The sequence below is a fragment of the Rhinatrema bivittatum genome, chromosome 1 (assembly GCF_901001135.1).
Source record: "Rhinatrema bivittatum chromosome 1, aRhiBiv1.1, whole genome shotgun sequence".
NCBI classification, from domain to species: Eukaryota; Metazoa; Chordata; class Amphibia; order Gymnophiona; family Rhinatrematidae; genus Rhinatrema; species Rhinatrema bivittatum.
Genome location: NC_042615.1, coordinates 395,642,290 through 395,664,120, shown reverse-complemented (window position 1 = coordinate 395,664,120; position 21,831 = coordinate 395,642,290). Strand labels below are relative to the sequence as shown.

The 21,831-nt window shown below is 47.5% G+C and overlaps 1 protein-coding gene across 1 annotated transcript in view; it reads left to right on the top strand.

Moving 5' to 3' along the window:
• Positions 1 to 21,831, top strand: part of LOC115091627 (E3 ubiquitin-protein ligase TRIM39-like) — a 60,998-nt gene that overhangs the window by 24,091 nt on the left and 15,076 nt on the right. Inside the window, exons 3-5 of the mRNA XM_029601797.1 lie at positions 11,895 to 12,125; positions 19,101 to 19,123; positions 19,866 to 19,984. Of these exons, the coding sequence (XP_029457657.1) occupies positions 11,895 to 12,125; positions 19,101 to 19,123; positions 19,866 to 19,984 (373 nt within the window). The remainder of the gene's footprint in view (positions 1 to 11,894; positions 12,126 to 19,100; positions 19,124 to 19,865; positions 19,985 to 21,831) is intronic.

The following is a 21,831-nucleotide window of genomic DNA, read 5'->3' as shown; positions in this document are numbered from 1 at the left end:
GCACTGTTAGTAAGTTTTAAATAGTAAATGATTCAATCTGTTTGGGCTATGATAATTATCTAAAAGCAGAGGTAAACCTCTGACATCGGAGCTACATGATTATGCTCGGGATGGTGTATTATGTTAGTGAACCCGCAACTCTGCACTGTATAAAATATGGGATAAAGGAGCCTATGATACTGGTGCCAAACCTAAGATGGTAGATATAAAAGTTACAGAAAGTGATGCCATTCCAGCTCACTATTAAGGCCATGGGGTGCTAATGTGTTAAGCCGGTAAATCCATCGCTGCTCTTGTTGTAGTAAGATGCGGGGAAAGTCCCCCCCTCTCACCGGTGGAGAGACTAGATCTAGTACAAAAAAGTATAAGTCAGCCGTCGAATGGGATTTATCTAGTGTGAAGGCTCACCGCCCGTGCTGCCCTGGGTGCCGCTCCGCTGCCTCCGGTTCAGGCCCCTCGCGAGTCCTGGATATCCCTGGAGTCTCTCAGTCTCACAGGACTCCCTGGGTTCAGGTCTCCGCCGGCCCTGGTTTTGCTGGGCCTCTGGGTTCTCTTTGTATGGCGTGGGGTTGAAGCAGTCCCCCAACCCCCAAAGATAACACAGAGAGAGAGAGATGTTCCTCAAAGCATTTTTATAAAGCAGAGTAGCTGAATCTGTTACATTGGCTCCGTCCCCTCAGGAGCTGAACAAATGACCCTGCCCCCGCTCTCCAGCAGTCTAACCCCTTAACACAGGTGCTGGAGCAAAGGCACTGTTTGAGCCCCCCGGCTCTCCAGTTCACCAGCAAACCCCCTTAACACATGTGCTGGATTAAAGGTACTGTTTGAGCCCCCCTGGCTCTCCAGTCCACCCGCAAACACACCTGCCCTAACTTCCCTTAGGGTACAGGTTCTCTGTTTCCCTTTTCAGGCTAGGCTGTGCCCCTGAGACAGCTGGAGGATTCCTCTCCCCCGGAACCTACCTCCATTTCCTTCTCCCCTGTTGCTTCCTGGCACTGGCTTTTTCTGGCCACTGCCGCTACCTAGGCACGCCCCCTTCCTCTAGCTCCCTAGGCTCACCTGTGTGACTCATTAGTGTCAGAGTCTGCCACCTGCTCTCCTCCAGGCTCTCCCTACAGGTCAGGTGGTGGTTCTAGGAACCTGGGATTTGTAGTTTCCGCCTTCACCTGCTCCCCCTGCTGGCTGGCCCTCCCCCTCGTCTTTCTCCCTAGCCTCTGCGCGGGGAGTGTACCTCTTTGGTCAGCTGCGTCACATCTTTGTGATTTTGTTCAGGCCTTTCTTCTGTGTTCCCTGCGGGATGCAGGGCGCAGTTCTTTGACTATTTCGGTGAGAGAGTGGGCTGGTGCCCCTCTCCCGGGCATTTTTCTGTACGGTCTGAAATAGGCCCCTGCTGGCTGGCCCTCCCCCTCGTCTTTCTCCCTAGCCTCTGCGCGGGGAGTGTACCTCTTTGGTCAGCTGCGTCACATCTTTGTGATTTTGTTCAGGCCTTTCTTCTGTGTTCCCTGCGGGATGCAGGGCGCAGTTCTTTGACTGTTTCGGTGGGAGAGTGGGCTGGTGCCCCTCTCCCGGGCATTTTTTCTGTACGGTCTGAAATAGGCCCCTGCTGGCTGGCTCTAGTATTACTAGCTGCCTTATGGTATCTTATCCATTCCTGCCCCCGGCAGCGCTGCACTCCATCACACTAGCCAGTGAGAGACTAATGGTGCATTTTCCTTTTTAGTGTGTAAGCTCGATCTGTGTTCTATTATCCGTGTTTTAATGCTCCGTTGTGTTTTCCCCACATACAATAACTTGCATGGGCAAGTGATGACGTACACTACTCCACTAGAGTTACAATCTGAGGTACCCTTCAAGAAATAAATTTTGTTTGTGTGTGGATGAGTGAATTGTGTAATATCAGAAGTATGTGCACAAACGGAACAATGTCCACATGGTCTATGCCGACCCTCATATGCTGTTTTTCTATTAAAATTACTTACAGAGGTCACGTGGGGTGATGTGCTAGGGAAGTCGCGCTCTCCCGTAGCTCCGGGTGCCACGGCCGGAAAATTGCCGCCACTGTCTCCTAAAATCGGCGAAATCAAGAGCGGACCCCAGGCAAGAGGTAGTCGAATGTCGATAGTCAATTTCATGCACAAATCCCCACAACCCATGGCGTCTAGAAGTGGAAAACGGGAAAAGGAAAAGGAGAAGAGTAAACCCGCGGACTCCAAGATGGCGTCCGGCACGGGAGAAACAGGCCCGTCTACAACTACTCCATTAACTGTGGAAGTTTTGCAAGCTACTTTAGAGACAACGTTGGATGCTAAGCTGGCGGGGATTCAACAACAGCTAGCGGAGGTAAAGACTACGATTTCGGACTTTGGCCCACGGATGGATGTGCTTGAAGGCAGAATCGTGGGGGTGGAGGATGGGATGACCGAGCAGGGCGCGAAAGTCACCGCCACGGCGAAAGCGCTGCAGGACTGCCAGCAAAAATTGGACGACCTTGAAAACCGTCTTAGGAGAGATAACTTACGTTTTCTTGGTCTCCCTGAACAAGTGGATGAACAAGGCCTCGTGGCGTTTTTGGAGGGCTGGCTTCCGGATGCGGTAGGCCTTGCGGAACTCCGGGGCGAAATTAAAGTTGAAAGGGCGCCCAGATTGGGGACAAGGCGCCCGACGGATCCTAGACCTCGCGTTGCGATTGCTAAGATTCTAAATTCTGCTATTAAACAGAGAGTTTGGTTGGCCTACAGGAAAAACCAGGAGATCACCTACAAGGGTCATAGAATCCGAATTACACAGGATTATTCGGCACAGGTCTCCCAACAAAGGAAGCAGTTCTCTCCTGTGTGCTCCAAACTGTTTGAGCAAAAGATTCGTTTTACACTACAATTCCCTGCAATACTTAGAATCTGGCAGGATAATACCACCTACATGTTTCGAGATCCAGCTGAAGCCTTGAAATTTCTTCAGCCCCGTCTGAATAGCTCTACTTCACCTTCTCCGTGATTTTTGAATACGGACATTTTGTCCATGGAGCTTGCTTATTAATGCAGTTACACCGCTGGCCTAACCGGAGTGGGCTACAGCTTGCGAGGGACGTGAACATTGGCTATGACTTTCTTCTTGGCAGCCAGTGGAGATTTGCCAACGAACTTTATGGTATAGGAGACACCATGACTATGTTATTTTAGTTTCCTGCGTTAAATTTTGCATGAAGACTTGGTTCGGACTGTTTCGAGAGTTCTTCTGGCCGTGGCACCCGGCCACCCTCTACGGATCCCCTGATCTGGAGCCGCATCTGACGATGTGGGACAGATCATACTTTTCTTCTAAGGACACTGGGGGCTTTTGGGGAAGGAGGGAGGGGGGGGAGGGGGAGGGGGTGGGAGTGGGAGGTATGGGGTTCGGGGAAGTTGCAATTGGTTTAGAACACTATGGTGGGTTGGGGTTTGGGTGGGGGGTGTTAATGTTGCTGGGTTGAATGGTGGGGTGTGTGGATGGATGCTTGGTACAGGTTGCGGTGGGAGTACCTTCCACTTTCCACGGCATGAGCGAGGTGGTTGGTGTGGGGTTGGGGCAGCTGGGACCCCTACCCTTGGACACATGCTTAGAATCATACCCTCTCGAATTACTATTTGGGTAATCTCATGGTGCGATTGATTACATGGAACGTGCATGGTCTTGGCTCCCCCACAAAGAGGAAAAAAGTTTTATCCCACCTCAAAAAATTAAAAGGCGACATAGTGTATATTCAGGAGACTCATCTCACTACTAAGGAATCTCTGAAGCTTCAGAGGGATTGGGTGAAGACGTGCTACTTTGCTGCAGCACAACATAAAAAGGCGGGCGTAGCGATACTTATAAATAAATCCACAGATTTTGTATCGACACACTCTCTTTCAGACCCTGAGGGTAGATACGTGCTAGTGTTTGGTAAATGGCAGGGACAGCCAGTTACAATCTGTTGTATCTATGCCCCTACGAAACATCCACAGAGTTTCCTTAAACTTTTGAATGGTCAGCTTTTATCACACAGGGAAGGCTTATTGTTGGTAGCCGGTGACTTTAATTGTGTGATGGATGGAACTCTAGATAGATCCCAGATTCGTGGACAACAGCCTTCCAAACGGGGTGAAGGAGTAGATATGGTTTGTTCGCAATTGGGAGTTATAGATGTTTGGCGGACACTACATCCCTTGGATAGGGATTACACCTTTTTCTCCAACCCTCACGGCTCCTTTTCTCGTATCGATTACGTGTTGATAGATGGGGTGGCGTTCCCGAAAGTGGTCAGGGCAGACATTGAGTTACCGGTTATCTCCGATCACTCACCTGTCTCATTGACATTGAACATTGGTCCCAGGTGCACTGGTCAGAAGCATTGGAGGTTTCCCGGGATGCTTAGACATGACAAAGACTTCCAAACCTTCCTACACGATAAGTGGCTTGATTATGCCAAGAATAATGCCCAACATGTACAAACACCTCATTTATACTGGGAAGCGGGTAAGGCTGTCTTGCGGGGTGACATTTTGGGTTATACGAGTGCTCGGTAGGCTCAATGCTGATATATTAAGGCTTGAATCCCTCACTCGAAAGGCCCGGAAAGCCTGGCTGTTAGACTCCTCCGAGACTCGGCGAAAGGCCTATTTTAGTGTTCTCAACCAGTTAAACACGGTACTCCACATAAGGGCCAGTATGTCCCTACAGGTTGCTCAACACAATTATTTTCGTTATGGGAACAAATCGGGTAGGCCCTTAGCAAACTTAGTACGGGCTGCTCGCCCTAAATCTTTAATTTATACTATGAAAGATACACAGGGACGGCTAGTGTCGGCGGCCAAAGATGTAGGAGAGGTGTTCCGGGTTTTTTATTCTACCTTATACAGAGCGGGTACACCCCCACCAGCTGATGCTGAGCAGGATTTCTTCTCCGATGTCCAAATACCCCAGGTTACTGCTCAGCAGAGGGAGTTTTTGAATCGCCCTCTCCAGTCCTATGAGGTGATGCGGGTTATAACATCCATGGCCTCTGGGAAATCACCGGGTCCAGACGGGTTTTCGTATGATTTTTACAAATTACTTAAACCGCAGATTGCGGTCCCTTTAACAGAATTTTACAGAGCCGGTTTGGTCCAGGGTAGTTTTCCCCGGGAATTTAATCAGGCACACATCATAGTCCTCCCCAAACCCGGAAAAGACCCTCAAAAACCGGAGTCGTATAGACCGATTTCCTTACTTAACAGTGATCTTAAGATCCTAGCCAAGGTCTTGGCTGATAGACTAGCTTTGATTATCCCCACATTGATTACGGAACAACAGGTGGGATTTGTCCAAGGGCGATCGGCTACCAGTCATATTATCAAGCTTCTCTCGGCATTGCAATTTTGTCAGCAGACGGCTACTCCTGCGTTGGTGATAGGTTTCGACTCCGAGAAGGCGTTCGATCGGGTGTCCTGGTCATATATGTTTTCAGTATTACACAGATATGGGCTGGAAGGGAATTTTGAACAATACATTCGATTGTTATATGCCTCGCCATTATCCCGGATTATTGTGAACGGAGTTGGCTCGGACTCGGTAGAGATCCAAAGGGGAGTACGTCAGGGGTGCCCTTTGTCCCCCCTTTTATATATACTGACTATAGACCCACTTTTACGTAAAGTTGAGGCCCACCCGCAGATACTGGGTTTTGAGAGGGCTGGGGGGCGGTTCAAGGTAGCAGCGTTTGCTGATGATGTCCTGGTATTTTTGTTGAGCCCTGCTACATCCCTGTCCCAGCTGCTTAGTCTACAAGAACAATTCGGCGCTTTTGCTGGCCTTAAAATAAACAGGGATAAGTCGGAGGCTATGGATGTTACGGGCGACCTGCAAGACACATGGGTAGGAGTCTTTCCGCTGCGATGGGCCTGGGGTGCTTACCTATTTGGGAGTGAAGATACCAGGAGATTTGGGTGCTATTTACAAGTTAAATGTTCAACCCCTTCTGAAATATACCCACACTACCTTTGCGCGTTGGCAGGCATTGCCCTTATCTCTGAAGGGGAGAGTTCATCTGTATCAAATGGTCATCCTCCCCAAATGGCTGTACATTTTACAGATGATGCCCCTTCTGCTCTCGACACAAGACACCCATTCACTTTGTCGTGACCTAAGAAATTATTTGTGGGGAGGAAAGAAGGCGCGTATCTCCTTGTCCAGCTTACAACGGCAGACTTGGATGGGGGGTTTGGGATGCCCAGATTTAGTGCAATATAACCTGGCCTGCATGTTGAGGCTGGTCCAAGATTGGCTGTGGGGCACGTCACACTATACCCCGAACTCCTTATTGTGCGATTGGTATGGGGTTCCCACTCTTAACTCGTTGCTACACATGAAAGATACCGCTGTCCCACAGCAGCTTAAAGAGCATCTATTGGTGGTCAGCTGTCGGACGGCATGGGTGCAGCTTTGTAAAAGACTTGGACAGCCTAGAGGGATTTCCCCTTTGCTTACCCTGGCCCACAACCCGTACTTTATACCAGGCACACAGGGGATAGCATTTCAAAGATGGCGCGATCTGGGACTCATTTATGTTTATCAATTGATCCACCCTCTCACGGGTCAGTTGTATAGCTTCTCGGAACTTCAGCATCAATTCCGACTTCCAACCGGGGGCCCATTTTGCCTATTTACAAATCAGACACTTTATGCAATTTTGTAATAATAACTGGAGGAGGCTTCCCACCACCGAACGCTTGAGAAATCTTTTCTCAACCGGGACCTCTAAAAGGCCTAAAATTTCCCAATTTTACAAGGGACTGGGTGAGGGCCTCTCAGATGAACCTCTGAAGCGACTCTATGCTAGATGGACAAAGTGGCCTTTGTTCGCTTTGTCCTTTGAACTTTTTAGTAAATGTTTTGCCCAGATCGCCTCCATAACGATCACAGAAGACCTGAGAGAGACCCAATACAAATTTTTGTGGCAGGGCTTCATCACTCTGGTAAGGGCATTTCAGGCCCACCTTTGTGCATCTCCTGTGTGCCAGAAATGTGGGTTAGACCCGGGGACTTATTTTCATGTATTTTGGGATTGTCCTGCCATACACACCTTTTGGACTGAGGTACAGACTTTTTGTGCGACCCTCTGGCACTGTGATATTCCCTTGGACCCCTTGTTGTGGCTCTTTGGGGTACCGCCCGACACCATGGTGAAAGGTCCACAGCCTATCGGGTTGTTGAGCTTCCTGGCCAAGGCTGCAATTCTGGGGAAGAAGGGGATTTTAGCTTGCTGGATGGACGTCCAGGGCCCAAGGTGGGATCTCTGGTTTAAACTTATGCTGCGGCTTTGCTCCCATGAATTATATTTATATAAGCAACAATCCTCCATGAAGGTGGATGTGGCGCAAGTGTGGGATCCCTTTTTAAAGCATTTACAACCCAGTCCGACTACATTATAATGGATCCCCGCACGTTCTCAGATGACATCGGCCGCTGGGGTGGGCGAGCTGCAGCCACAGTAATATATGGAGCCTTCCTTTTAGTGGCTGGTTATTAGGGATGTGAATCGTTTTAGGACGATTAAAATTATCGTCCGATAATTTTAATATCGTCTTAAACCGTTATGGAACACAATACAATACAGATTCTAACGATTTATCGTTATAAATCGTTAGAATCGTGAGCCGGCACACTAAAACCCCCTAAAACCCACCCCCGACCCTTTAAATTAAATCCCCCACCCTCCCGAACCCCCCCCCAAATAACTTAAATAACCTGCGGGTCCAGCGGCGGTCCGGAACGGCAGCGGTCCGGAACGGGCTCCTGCTCCTGCATCTTGTCGTCTTCGGCCGGCGCCATTTTCCAAAATGGCGCCGAAAAATGGCGGCGGCCATAGACGAAAAAGATTGGACGGCAGGAGGTCCTTCCGGACCCCCGCTGGACTTTTGGCAAGTCTCGTGGGGGTCAGGAGGCCCCCCACAAGCTGGCCAAAAGTTCCTGGAGGTCCAGCGGGGGTCAGGGAGCGATTTCCCGCCGCGAATCGTTTTCGTACGGAAAATGGGCGCCGGCCATACGCGTATGGCCGGCGCCATTTTCCGTACGGAAAATGGCGCCGGCAGGAGATCGACTGCAGGAGGTCGTTCAGCGAGGGTTCCGGTGCCTCGCTGAACGACCTCCTGCAGTCGATCTCCTGCCGGCGCCATTTTCCGTACGGAAAATGGCGCCGGCCATACGCGTATGGCCGGCGCCATTTTCCGTACGAAAACGATTCGCGGCGGGAAAATCGCTCCCTGACCCCCGCTGGACCTCCAGGAACTTTTGGCCAGCTTGTGGGGGGCCTCCTGACCCCCACGAGACTTGCCAAAAGTCCAGCGGGGGTCCGGAAGGACCTCCTGCCGTCCAATCTTTTTCGTCTATGGCCGCCGCCATTTTTCGGCGCCATTTTGGAAAATGGCGCCGGCCGAAGACGACAAGATGCAGGAGCAGGAGCCCGTTCCGGACCGCTGCCGTTCCGGACCGCCGCTGGACCCGCAGGTTATTTAAGTTATTTGGGGGGGGGTTCGGGAGGGTGGGGGATTTAATTTAAAGGGTCGGGGGTGGGTTTTAGGGGGTTTTAATGTGCCGGTTTTTCGATTTTTCGATTTTTCGATTTTTTAACGATTTTTAACGATTTTTCACGATATTTTACCCCCCCAAACGGCAACAATACGATTCCCTCCCCCTCCCAGCCGAAATCGATCGTTAAGACGATCGAGGACACGATTCACATCCCTACTGGTTATCCTGACTTAGGATAGTGTCCATCGGATCCTGAGTGTCTCTTTTTTCCCTCCGACATCAGACCCTGTAGAGTGTTTCTTTTTTTACATCTTTTTTACATCTTTCTTTTATACATTCTTCCCTTATCCGACCTTCAGCTTACCGCCTGGTTCTTAACCACCCAATGTAATCATTATACCATATCTCGGGGTGGGGGGGGGGAGGGGGGAAGGTAGGGGAATGAAGCTAGGGCAAGGGGAGAAAATATGAAACTTTAATTGTATTTGGGCATATATGGTTACGAATGTTCTCACATCTAACTATTATGACGTGGTTATATGTACGATTACTGCATTTCGGTTTCTATCTGTTTCTGTTTCTATTCCACTTTTGAGTTGTATTGCTGATCTTGCACTGTTATATGTTCATTCTGTTTTATGAACGGTTTTGGATTATACTTGTGTCTGAATACAATAAAATATATTTCAAAAAAAAAAAAAAAATTACTTACAGAATGTACTAACATGTCCTTCAAATTTCTGCCTCTCCGAAAGGTGAATCTCAACTCTGCTTTAAAAAACTTTTCTAAAGCTAACCCCTTCCAGTGTTTCCTTATCAGGTCCGAGATAAATTTACTTTGTGTAGAAAAGGGTAAGATACAATTTATTGTAGGTTCTTGATGTTGGGATTGTGGAAAAAATAATAGATCTCTATTAACGTACAGAGCGCGGTTGAAAGCTCTCTTCAAAATCTTATGGGGATATCCTCTTGCCTGAAAACGAGATATCATATGATGTGCTTGAACGATGTAGTCTGATGTAGAAGAGCACAGTCGCCTAAGTCTGAGAAATTGACCTGTGGGTATATTATTTTTTAAATGGTGTGGATGGAAACTATCAAATGCTAAAAGCGTGTTTCTGTCTGTGGGTTTTCGAAATAAGGTGGTAATGAAGTTCCCTTCCTGATACATGAGAGAAATATCCAAAAAATCAACCTGTTTATGATGTATGTAGAAATTGAATTGTAAATGGGGATTACATTGATTAAGCCAATCAATAAAACAATAGAACTGTATATCTGTGCCTAACCATATGAGCAGAACATCATCAATATAGCGAAACCATTTGAAAATGAAAGGAAACCATTCAGAATCATATATGTGTTGTTCTTCAAAAGCTGAAACGTAAAGGCAGGCTAGGCTAGGGGCCATAGTGGCCCCCATAGCTGTCCCTTTAATTTGCTGGAAGAATTGAGATTGGAACTGAAAATAATTGCGCGTTAATGCTAATCTTGCCAACTGGACCAACAATGATGTTGGTACTCGTATCGGTGGATTACGGGTGTTCAGAGCTTGTTCAATAACAGTTAACGCTTCCTCCTGCGGTATATTGGTATATAGTGAAACTATGTCAAGTGTAACCAAGTAAAGAGAGCCAGTGGGTGGCTCGCAATCTTTTAAAAGTACAATTAAGTGAGATGAGTCCTGTACATATGATCTACTTAATGGAACTAAAGGTCTAAGAAATGCGTCTACGAATTTCGATAATGGCTCTAACACAGAGCCTATCCCTGCAACTATAGGACGTCCTGGAGGATTTTTTAATGTTTTATGGATTTTTGGTACAGTGTAAAAAATTGGGATAATTGGATGTGGGGTAACCAAAAACTGTGACTCACAGGGGGTGATGTACCGGGCATCCAATGCCCCTTGGACTATTTGGGCAACTAATTCTTTAAGCTCCTCAGTAGGATCTTGTGCTAATGGCCTATAAAATTGTATGTCATTAAGTTGACGCCAACATTCGGTAGTGTAGTCTTGATTACTCATCACTACTATTCCTCCCCCTTTATCTGCCGGTTTTATAGTAATGCTACTATCTTGTGAAAGATTTTTTAGAGCTATGTTCTCATTTTTACTTAAGTTGAAATACGTATACTGTCTTCTGTTGTTATGAAGTGTTGAAATATCCGATCTCACTACATTTTCAAATACCACCAGACTCGGGTCAAAGGGGCCCGGTGGGATCCATTTTGATTTCAGATATACAACTGAACGATCTTGAAAGGGAGGGGAATCCTTGAAAAAGGCTTTAATCTTTAAAGCCCTAAAAAAACGGCATAGGTGTACTTGTATATCAAATGCATCTGGCAACACTGTTGGTACATAGGATAAACCTTTACTCAGTATCTTAAGTTCTATAGAGGTCAATGTTCTAGATGATAAATTGAATACTATAGTATTATCAGTCATTGCCACGGGTCCTGTAATGGTCGGGTTGATCGTGTGGTCCTCTGTGGTTGTTGAAAGGTCTGTTGGCCTCTCGGTCTGGGATTTCTCATATTGCGCTGTATGGGGACCGGATCTAAAAAAGATAATCCAGATGAGGAAGATGTTGCAGAGGTTGCAGATGAGGTTCCACCCCCTCTTGCCTCGTGTTGTACTTGGACAGTATTTCTCGATGGAACCTGTTCCTCGCCCGAACTGTCGTCCGACGACAATTGGGCAAACGCCACTTGTCTTTTGTTGATCCGCTTGGTAGATTGCCATATATAAACGTAACCCTGTTTATAATCGTATTCGTCCCTTAAGAACTTTTTGTGTTTAAGATTTTTCAAATCGCTAGTAAATTTGTGTAAATTGTCTTTGAACTCTACCAGCTGTTGATCAAACTTCTCAATAGGTACACTGGTCTTGATTATCTCCAACTGTCCAGTAAGTTCTTCCTTTAAAGGAGTAACTAAGGCTTTAGACGTTTCAATTATAAGTCTGGACGGTACTGTTCTTGTTCCTGGTTTTAATGTATTTCTGTGCTCTTTCTAGATCATTGTTAAAATTAACTCCCCCCCGAAGCAGCCGGGTGGCGAAACACGGGACCGTGTTGGGGGTATCGTATTTAAAGTCTTTGTTTTGAATTCAGGAGTTGCCGCAATAAAATGTCATACATAAAACTTTAAACTACACCAGGAACTTACGTTGTTTCTTGCACTTGTGTGGATGTCAATATATTAAAGTGCAAGCATTACTCCAGTGCTTTGTTGGCATAGAATAAATCAGTAGGACTCTGGAAACAGAAGAGATTCCAGTGTTCATTTCAGAACCTGTATCTTTATATATTTGCAGGAAAACCACTACAATGTTAATAATTTTTTTTCTCTATTTAATCTAGAGTGAGACAGAGAACAAGAGGCAGAAAATTGTGTCTGAGTTTGAGGATTTGCACCAATTTCTGAGTGAGCAGAAGCAAATCCTTCTTGTACAACTGAAAGAGGAAGAGCAGAAGATTCTTCAGAGAATTGGAGAAAATGTGACCCAACTGGAAAAGCAAAGCTCCTCCCTTATGCAACTGATCTCAGAGATAGAGGGGAAATGTCAGCAGCCAGCCACTGAGTTACTGAAGGTGAGAATGAATTATAAATTCAAGGAAGCATTATACATCACTAATGGAATTGAGATCAGTGCTAACAGAACTCCCGACATGATCTTGGAGTTTGAAAGAAGTATGAGAAATCAGATATTGAAAGTCACTCTGAATTGCAATTATCCTTTGTAACCCCTGGGCAGGACAGATCCCAGGATACCCTGTGGGGGAAGGCTTAACTTCAAGGCCCTTTTGCATTAGCCCCAGTACAAGCCCTTTTTTCCTTATCGGTTAACAGGATGGTTGTCTTTTGTTCTTTTGATCATCCTTTTTTCCTGTTTCGGTGTTGCAGGGTTATCAAAACTTTATTTGTGTAGCATTGTTGATGGCCTTTTCTTGTATACTGAAATTTTGGAAATAACCAGAGTCTCCTCCTGTTTTCCTCTGGATTCAGAGTTGGACAAATTGGATGCACATAGAGAGATTGGATATTATTTTTGTTGCAGTTGGACACTGCTGGAGAGATAGTGGACCCTTGGGCCGGCCTACCTAGGGAGACAGGGTAGGCCGGGGGGCGGAGCCACAAGCAGGAGATGTTCACCCAGGAACCAGGGACCCCCCGGGAGGAGCCCATAGGGCACCGGGTCCGCGGGACTCGGAATAGAGACAGAAAGTCCAGGGGCTGAGATAGGCTTGACCGGGACCAGAGCAAGCAAGAAGGATAGGAAGTCCAAGGTACCCGGAAGGCAGGGGACCGGCTGTACAGGTCCGGGGGCCGGCTGAAGGCAGGGCAGCGGGCGGCTGCAGAGTCTGTAGCTAACCGGAGGCTGAAGCAGGCTGTAGGCTGTAGCGGAATCGGTAGCAAACCGGATGCTGAAGCAGGCTGTAGGCTGTAGCGGAGTCGGTAGCAAACCAGATGCTGAAGCAGGCTGCAGGCTGAAGCGGAGTCAAAGGCAAACCGGAGTCGGGGGCAGGCAGCAGGCAGAAGCGGAGTCAGAGGCAAACCGGAGTCGGAGGCAGGCAGCAGGCAGAAGCGGAGTCAGAGGCAAACCGGAGTCGGAGGCAGGCAGCAGGCAGAAGCGGAGTCAAAGGCAAACCGGAGTCGGAGGCAGGCAGCAGGCAGAAGCGGAGTCAGAGGCAAACCGAAGTCGGAAGCAGGTAACGAGGAGACCACCAGGAACGCAACTAAGAACAACTATGGAGTTGTGAACCTCATTGCAAGGCGATGAGAGAGAGTTTGAGCGCCGGTTATATTGGGACTTGGGCATGACGTCAGCAGCACGGGCGGGGCCAGGCTTCCGGGAGCTGAGCATTCAAGACGGACGACCTCACGCGCACGAGACTGAAGGGAAGCAGGCACGTAATGGCGGCCGCCACGTGGAGTGAGAGAAGCCCCCGGGGTCCGGAGCGGGCGGAATGCGGTGATCCCTGAAGCGGAGGTAGGCGGGCTTGGGTCCTAATCGGAGGAAAGCTGTAGAGACCGCAACAATTTTTATGCAGCGGTGAGTTTCTCAAGATTATATAAAAGCCTGGATGACATTTTCTACATTTCTACCCGTTAGCATGTGAGATCATTTGAAGTTATTGGCCACTGTTGGAAACAGGATGCTGGGCTTGATGGACCCTGTTGGAAACAGGATGCTGGGCTTGATGGACCCTTGGTCTGACCCAGTATGGCATTTTCTTATGTTCTTATGTTCTTATTGGATTTCACAACTAATTGAACTTAATTTTATACATTTTTGAGAATGAATGTGGTGTGCATAGATATCTTGAATTTGTGTTTAAGAATGCTTGACATTCTTGAATTACTTATTTAAAATACTGAGAGATTGTAACTTGAACTTTTTTCCTGTTTTTGATTATTATATTCTTTTAATTCTGTTTGGTTTATGATTATTGTGTTTCTTTTCAACCTGTAAGGGAGGCCACTACAGGACCAGTGAATACATGCCTGCTCACAGGCTCCATACTAATTTATTTCCATTGCTACTGTGGGACAGGCCAGAAGAAAGGAGGGGAGAAGCATTGTGCCATCTTCAACCCTCTAGGCCAGTACCAGAGATCAGCATACCTGGGAATGTATGAGTTGTGTTCAAATGTGTATATTAACCTAGTTGCGTTCCAGGTGATCTCCACGTTTCCTGCTTCTGACTCTGGTTTGCTTCCAACTCCGCTTCAGCCAGCTGCCTGCCTCTGACCCCGGTTTGCTTCCGACTCCGCTTCAGCCTGCTGCCAGCCTCTGACCCCGGCCTGCTTCCGCTTCAGCCTACAGCCTGCTTCAGCTCCGGTTTGCTACAGACTCCGCTTCAGCCTACAGCTTGCTTCAGCTCCGGTTTGCTACAGACTCTGCTTCAGCCTACAGCCTGCTTCAGCTCCAGTTTGCTACAGACTCCGCTTCAGCTTACAGCCTGCTTCAGCCTCCGGTTTTGCTACAGATTCCGCTGCCGCCCGCTGCCCTGTCTTCAGCTGGCCCTCGGCCCTGTACAGCCGGTTCCCTGCTTCCCGGGTACCTTGGGCTTCCTATCCTTCCTGTTTACTCTGGTCCCGGCCTAAGCCCATCTCTGCCTCTGGACCCTCTGCCTCTACTCCAAGTCCCGAGGTCCCAGTGCCCTACGGGCTCCTCCCGGGGGGTTCCTGGTTCCCGGGTGAACACCTCCTGCCTGTGGCTCCGCCTCCCGGCCTACCCCGTCACCCTAGGTAGGCCGGCCCAAGGGTCCACTACTTCGCCAGCAGTGTCCGACTGCAACATCTACCTACTCTCACTTCAGCGTTGATCCGGATCCTGCTTCCGTGGTGTGAGGCTATTGGGTACCTGCTCCTCGGGGGCCCTTCCTCGTCTCTTAGCTATCCGCTCCTCGGAGGGCCTTTCACCTGGACTCCTGCCTGCCTCGCTTCCCGAGGCTTTCTACGGAACTACTACTTGTCTTCAGTCACTGTGAGTAACCACGCTGTGGTCCCCCTGTTGTGATTTCTAAGTGAGAATCCTCTCCGGTGTACCCCGCTCTGCGGACCATTGCCGTGACATCATTAGAGGAGCCACCTCCGGGTCTACCCTGCTCTGCGGACCCGTGCCGGATATCGCTAGAGGAACCCTCGCCGGTGAACCCCGCTCTGCGGACCACTACCTTGATCTCCCACCGAGGAACCCTCTTGTGTACCATCTCTACGGACCCAGTGTAACTTCAGTGACTTTAACTATCACCTGGCACCTCCACTCCTCGGGTAGTGCCACATCTATTGCCTGAATCCACTCATCCGAGCGGAGTCTGACGTCAGCATTTGCGCTGTCGCTCTGCAGCCTGCCTCCTGGGGTCACCCTCTCCTTCTCCTTCTTCTCTATATCTGCTGTATGCCATCCCGCAGCCGAGACTCCACCTCCCGACGGTGAGGCTCAGCGGGGTTCCTCACCTGGGTGGTACCATCTCTCACCTCGGCCAAAGGGCCCATATACTTACAAATCCTAACATCTTTCATCTGAGATAAATGACGAGACATCCATGAAGCAGGCTATTTCTTCATCTCCTTTCCCCATGATCTTCTCAGGGTCTCTTCAGAAGAGAAGATAGACTTGAAGCCTAGAAGATTAGTATCTTCACTCCTTCCATGGAAAAATATTAATCCACTGGCTTTAGCATCAATAGAAAACAGCAAAACAAAAGAGCTGTGTCCAACAAAGGCAAGGCAAAGAGAGCATGCACTCCTGCAAGTCTCATCCTTTATACTAAAGGTGGCCAACTCTGATCCTTGAGAGTCACAAACCGGCCAGATTTTCAGGATATCCACAATGAATATGCATGAGGTAGGTTTGCATTCACTGCCTCCATTGTATGCAAATCTATCTAATGCATATTTGTTGTGAATATCCTGTCCTATTTGTGGCTCTTGAAGACTGGAGTTGTCCAACCCCTGTTTTATACCTCCTGAATGTCATATAGAAACATAGAAACATAGAAATGACGGCAGAAGAAGACCAAACGGCCCATCCAGTCTGCCCAGCAAGCTTTCACACTTTTTTTAGCAAAAAGTCAAGCGGAAGAGAGGATTGCCAAAGAGGTAAAGAGTGGTAACAAAACATTTTTCAGATACATCAGTGAAAAGAGAAAAGAGAAAAGTGGTATAGTGAAATTGAAAGGTGGAAAGGATCAATGTGTGGAGAGAGACGAAGAAATGGCAGAAATATTAAATGAATACTTCAGTTCTGTGTTCACTAAAGAGGACCCTGGAGAAGGACCGACACTAGTTAACAAGAAACTGGAGGGGAATGGAGTAGATGTAACTCCATTTACAGTAGAAAATGTATGGGAAGAGCTGGTGAAACTGAAAGTGGACAAAGCCATGGGGCCTGATGAAGTTCATCCCAGAATACTGAGGGAGCTCAGAGATGTGCTGGCAGGTCCGCTGTGTGACCTATTCAATAGATCCCTAGAAACGGGAGTGGTGCCGAATGATTGGAGGAGAGCGGTAGTGGTCCCGCTTCACAAGAGTGGGAACAGAGAAGAGGCTGGTAACTACAGACCGGTTAGCCTCACTTCGGTGGTGGGAAAAGTAATGGAGTCACTGTTGAAAGAGAGAATAGTGAACTATCTACAGTCGGGAGAATTGCTGGACCAGAGGCAGCATGGATTCACCATTGGAAGATCCTGTCAGACAAATCTGATTGACTTTTTTGACTGGGTAACCAAGGAATTGGATCGAGGAAGAGCACTCGATGTCATCTACTTGGATTTCAGCAAAGCTTTTGACACTGTCCCGCACAGGAGACTGGTGAATAAAATGAGAAGCTTAGGAGTGAGTGCCGAGGTGGTGGCCTGGATTGCAAACTGGTTTGACGGACAGAAGACAATGTGTGATGGTAAATGGAACTCTCTCTGAAGAGAGAGCGGTTTTAAGCGGTGGTACCACAGGGATCGGTGTTGGGACCGGTCCTTTTCAATATCTTTGTGAGCGACATTGCGGAAGGGATAGAAGGTAAGGTATGTCTTTTTGCGGATGACACTAAGATCTGCAACAGAGTGGACACGCCGGAAGGAGTGGAGAGAATGAGACGGGATTTAAGGAAGATGGAAGAGTGGTCGAAGACATGGCAGCTGACATTCAATGCCAAGAAGTGCAAAGTCATGCATATGGGGAGTGGAAATCCGAATGAACTGTATTCGATGGGGGGAGAAAGGCTGATGTGCACGGAGCAGGAGAGAGACCTTGGGGTGATGGTGTCTAATGATCTGAAGTCGGCAAAACAATGTGACAAGGCGATAGCTAAAGCCAGAAGAATGCTGGGCTGCATAGAGAGAGGAATATCGAGTAAGAAAAGGGAAGTGATTATCCCCTTGTACAGGTCCTTGGTGAGACCTCACCTGGAGTATTGTGTTCAGTTCTGGAGACCATATCTCCGAAGAGACAGAGACAAGATGGAGGCGGTCCAGAGAAGGGTGACCAAAAAGGTGGAAGGTCTTCATCAAATGACTTATGAGGAGAGATTGAAGAATCTAAATATGTACACCATGGAGGAAAGGAGGAGCAGAGGTGATATGATACAGACTTTCAGATACTTGAAAGGTTTTAATGATCCAAAGACAACGACAAACCTTTTCCATAGGAAAAAAATCAGCAGAACCAGGGGTCACGATTTGAAGCTCCAGGGAGGAAGATTCAGAACCAATGTCAGGAAGTATTTCTTCACGGAGAGGGTGGTGGATGCCTGGAATGCCCTTCCGAAGGAAGTGGTGAAGACCAGAACTGTGAAGGACTTCAAAGGGGCGTGGGATAAACACTGTGGATCCATAAAATCAAGAGGCCGTCAATAAAGAGTGGGTGGCTAGCCAGAATGACGGCTACTGCCTGGAGACAATACCCTTATTCAATAAACATACACATGGTTACTGTGACTCCAACATCGCTCTAAGCTACAACAGCAAGAGGAAATGTGGAAAAAGGATTCACACTCACAAGTGGGGAGTAGCTGGCTTGTTACGGCGGTTACTACCCCAAACCAAATAAGCCTGATACTTCACTTTCAATGCATATCCAGCATAGCTCTCTGCTTCAACGGCAGGGGAGAGAAAAACTGATACTTCACGCATATCCAGCATAGCTCTCTGCTTCAACGGCAGGGGAGAAGAAAAACTGATACTTCACGCATATCAAGCATAGCTCTCTGCTTCAACGGCAGGGGAGAAGAAAAACCGATACTTCACGCATATCCAGCATAGCTCTCTGCTTCAACAGCAGGGGAGAAGAAAAAAGGATTCGCACTCACAAAGCGGGGAGTAGCTGGCTTGTTACGGCGGTTACTACCCCAAACCAAATAAGCCTGATACTTCACTTTCAATGCATATCCTGCTTCAACGGCAGGGGAGAAGAAAAACTGATACTTCACGCATATCCAGCATAGCTCTCTGCTTCAAACGGCAGGGGAGAAGAAAAACTGATACTACAAGCATATCCAGCATAGCTCCCTGCTTCAACGGCAGGGGAGAAAAAAAACAACCAATAAGGGCTGAATAACACAGTCTGGGTAAAACAATAAGCATGGGTGTAGCTTGCTTATTGCGGCGGTTACTTCCCCTACTACCCATAACTAATCAAAGCTTGATATTTCACTTTGGTTGCAGCTCCATCACTGCTCTCTACATTAATGGTGGGGGTGGAAGGGAAATAGAACCAAAGAGCTAAGAGAACAGATAAGTATGAGAAAAAAATGTGAAGCTTGCTGGGCAGACTGGATGGGCCGTTTGGTCTTCTTCTGCCGTCATTTCTATGTTTCTATGGAGATTTTGGAAATTATAGGATGAATATCCTTTTTTATAATAGTAGATATTCAGTTGCTATTAGAGGCCTCAGCTTCTTAGAATGATCTACTTTACTGCCTCTCATTTGGTAAATTTTGTCTAAATAAAAAGGCTTTAATGTGATTCCACAGAGCTGTGCATGAGATGTTGAATAGTATATAATAGCTGCTGTCTAATGTGTGCAATATAACTTGAAATTATCATTTTCTTATTTCCCCTCTAGGATGTGAAGGACACCCTAAGCAGGTATGGCTCTGTTTTGATCTCTCCTTACTTTGTATGAAATATTGACCCTGGAATATCACTGTGGGGCATGCATCTCTATAGTGACTGAGAGGATATATTATACCTCAGAATTAGAGCACACACTAACTCTTCTTTTTGCTACCGTATGAGTCTCACATTTAGGGCTTTCAAGAGGCAGGTGAAAAGAGGGAATACCTATGGACCTTATCAGGAGGTGAGGCACTTGTGCTTCATCCTGCTACTGTCACTACAGTGGCTGTAGGAGCAAGATCTCTTACATGCTATATCATCAAAGGGAACACTGGAATTCAGGTCATTCAAGCGGGACTTCCAACTCTCCTCATGGCCATCCAGAACTTTGAAGGACAATCTATCCCCACCTTCCAGCAGCCAGAAGGGAATTCCCCTCCGACTGCTTAGGATATGGGTTCCACCTGTTCTCACTCCTTCCTCATTATTCATATGCTAAAGGTCATCCCTATTCATAATATTAGAAATATTAAAATGTGTGAAGTGGCTATAAAATAATATAAATTACTAGAAATGAAAAATGCATCATATAAGAACATCATTTGTTTTCCATTTGTATAGATAAATGTAATTTGTAGGCCTGTCAGCTAATGGCAGTATATCTCATTCCTACATTTCCTACAGTAAGACAGTCCCTGTCCTATCTCTGGAGACTCAGAGAGTTGGGAGTGAACATTGCCCAGAATAATCCTAGTGAATCTCTTACTCTTAGGTGTCAAAAAGGGGAATTTCCAAAACCAGAGGCTGTTTCTATTGAAATGAAAAAGTATTTCCAGCTGAGCTACCCTCGGCAATATATTATTTTGAAGAAATTGATAACAAAATTTGGAGGTAAATAAGAATAATTAACTTTCAATTTTAATTGCATTAATTTGTCAGACAGAACATGAAGTTTGTTAGACTCAGATATACAAACTGTCTTTGCACAGATGACAGAGTATTTCAGTTTTCTTACAATTTCTCTTGTTATGCTCCTGACTTTATTTCTCTTCCTTGTTCACATTCTCTCTTATTCTTTACTTCCGGGACATGCTCCACTCTAGTGTTATTATGTTCCTGGATGACATACTAATGTACTCCAGAGATCTGTCATCCCATCACCGAGAAGTCAAGCGCATACTTCAGCGACTACGGGACCATAAGTTGTTTACCAAGCTGGAAAAGTGCTTGTTCAAGCAGGAGTCTCAACCTTTCTTGGGCTTCATCGTCTCAACCACAGGATTCCACATGGGCCCTGAAAAGGTCTCAAGCATCCAGGACTGGCCACAACCATCCGGGCTTCGGGCCCTACAATGGTTTTTAGGGTTTTCCAATTTCTACAGGCACTTTATTCCTCAATACTCCCGCCTGGTGGCACCCCTTACTCCACTCACCAAGAAGGGGACAAACCCTCAAACAATGGCCGTCAGAAGCAACTACAGCCTCAGCGACTTGAAGAACGTCTTCCTACAGGATACATGTCTTCGACAATCCCGAACCCTCTCACATCCCTTTGTGGTAGAAGTGGACGCCTCCAACATGGCCATGGGGGGCTGTTGCTGAACCAGTTACTCAGAGAAGGGTACCCTACTGCATGCTCATATTTCTCACGACGGTTTTCATCCGCCAAAAAAATTACAGATTGGAGACAAGGAACTGCTTGCCATTAAGATTGGTATTTGGGAATGGCGGCAATGGCGTGAAGGGGCACAACATCCCATCACTGTCTTCACGGACCACAAAAACATGCCCAATGATTAACCCCCCCATCAGGCTCTGTTGATTGCTATTCTTTAGCTGGTTCACAATTTCACCCTGCATTTACAGGCCGGCCTCCAATACGCATGCTGTGTGACCTGTTCAGGGCCTTGAGACAGAGGATACTCCCGTGGCTCCCCACTATATTATCAGCCCCATAAAGGTTCTCCTGGCTGCCACTCAGGCTGTTCCACCAGGGAAGATTGTGGTTCACCTCAGGTGGAAGGTTCTAGCTTGGGCTTCACAATTCCCCTCACGCCGGACACCCGGGAAGGGCATGTGCACTGGATTTACTGCAGCGGTATTACTGGTGGCCATGAATGGAGCAGGATGTTAGGGCCTACATCGATTCCTGTCCGACTTGTGCCCGACTGAAGTCTTTTAACCGGACGTTCTCTGGGGTCTCCTGCAGCCACTACCCATTCCTAAGGAACCATGGACCTATCTCTCCCACAGACTTTTGTGGTTGACCTGCCCCCGTCGAGAGGCCACCATGTCATCTGGGTAGTCGTCGATAGGTTCTCGAAGATGGCCCACTTCACCACCCCTCCCTAAACTTCTTCGGCTCCTGAACTGGCCCAGCTTTTTACCCCAACACATTTTTTGTCTCCATGGCCTCTCGCAGCACATAGCTTCCGATCACGGGGGTCCAGTTTACAGCAAATTTCTTGGCGATCACTATGTAAGAAGTTTGGTATCCAACTTGACTTCACAACTGCATACCACCCACAGGGCAACTGTCAGGCTGAACTCATCAACTGAACCTTAAAGACCTTTCTCCGCTCCTTCGTAAACAGCAGACAAGATGACTGGGCCTCCCTGCTTCCTTGGGCAGATTTTTCACACAACTCTCACACCCACTCTGCAACCAGTTCTTCACCTTTCCTAGTAGTCTATGGCAGACAACCGGCTCCACCGCTTCCCACACCTCTCTCGGTGCC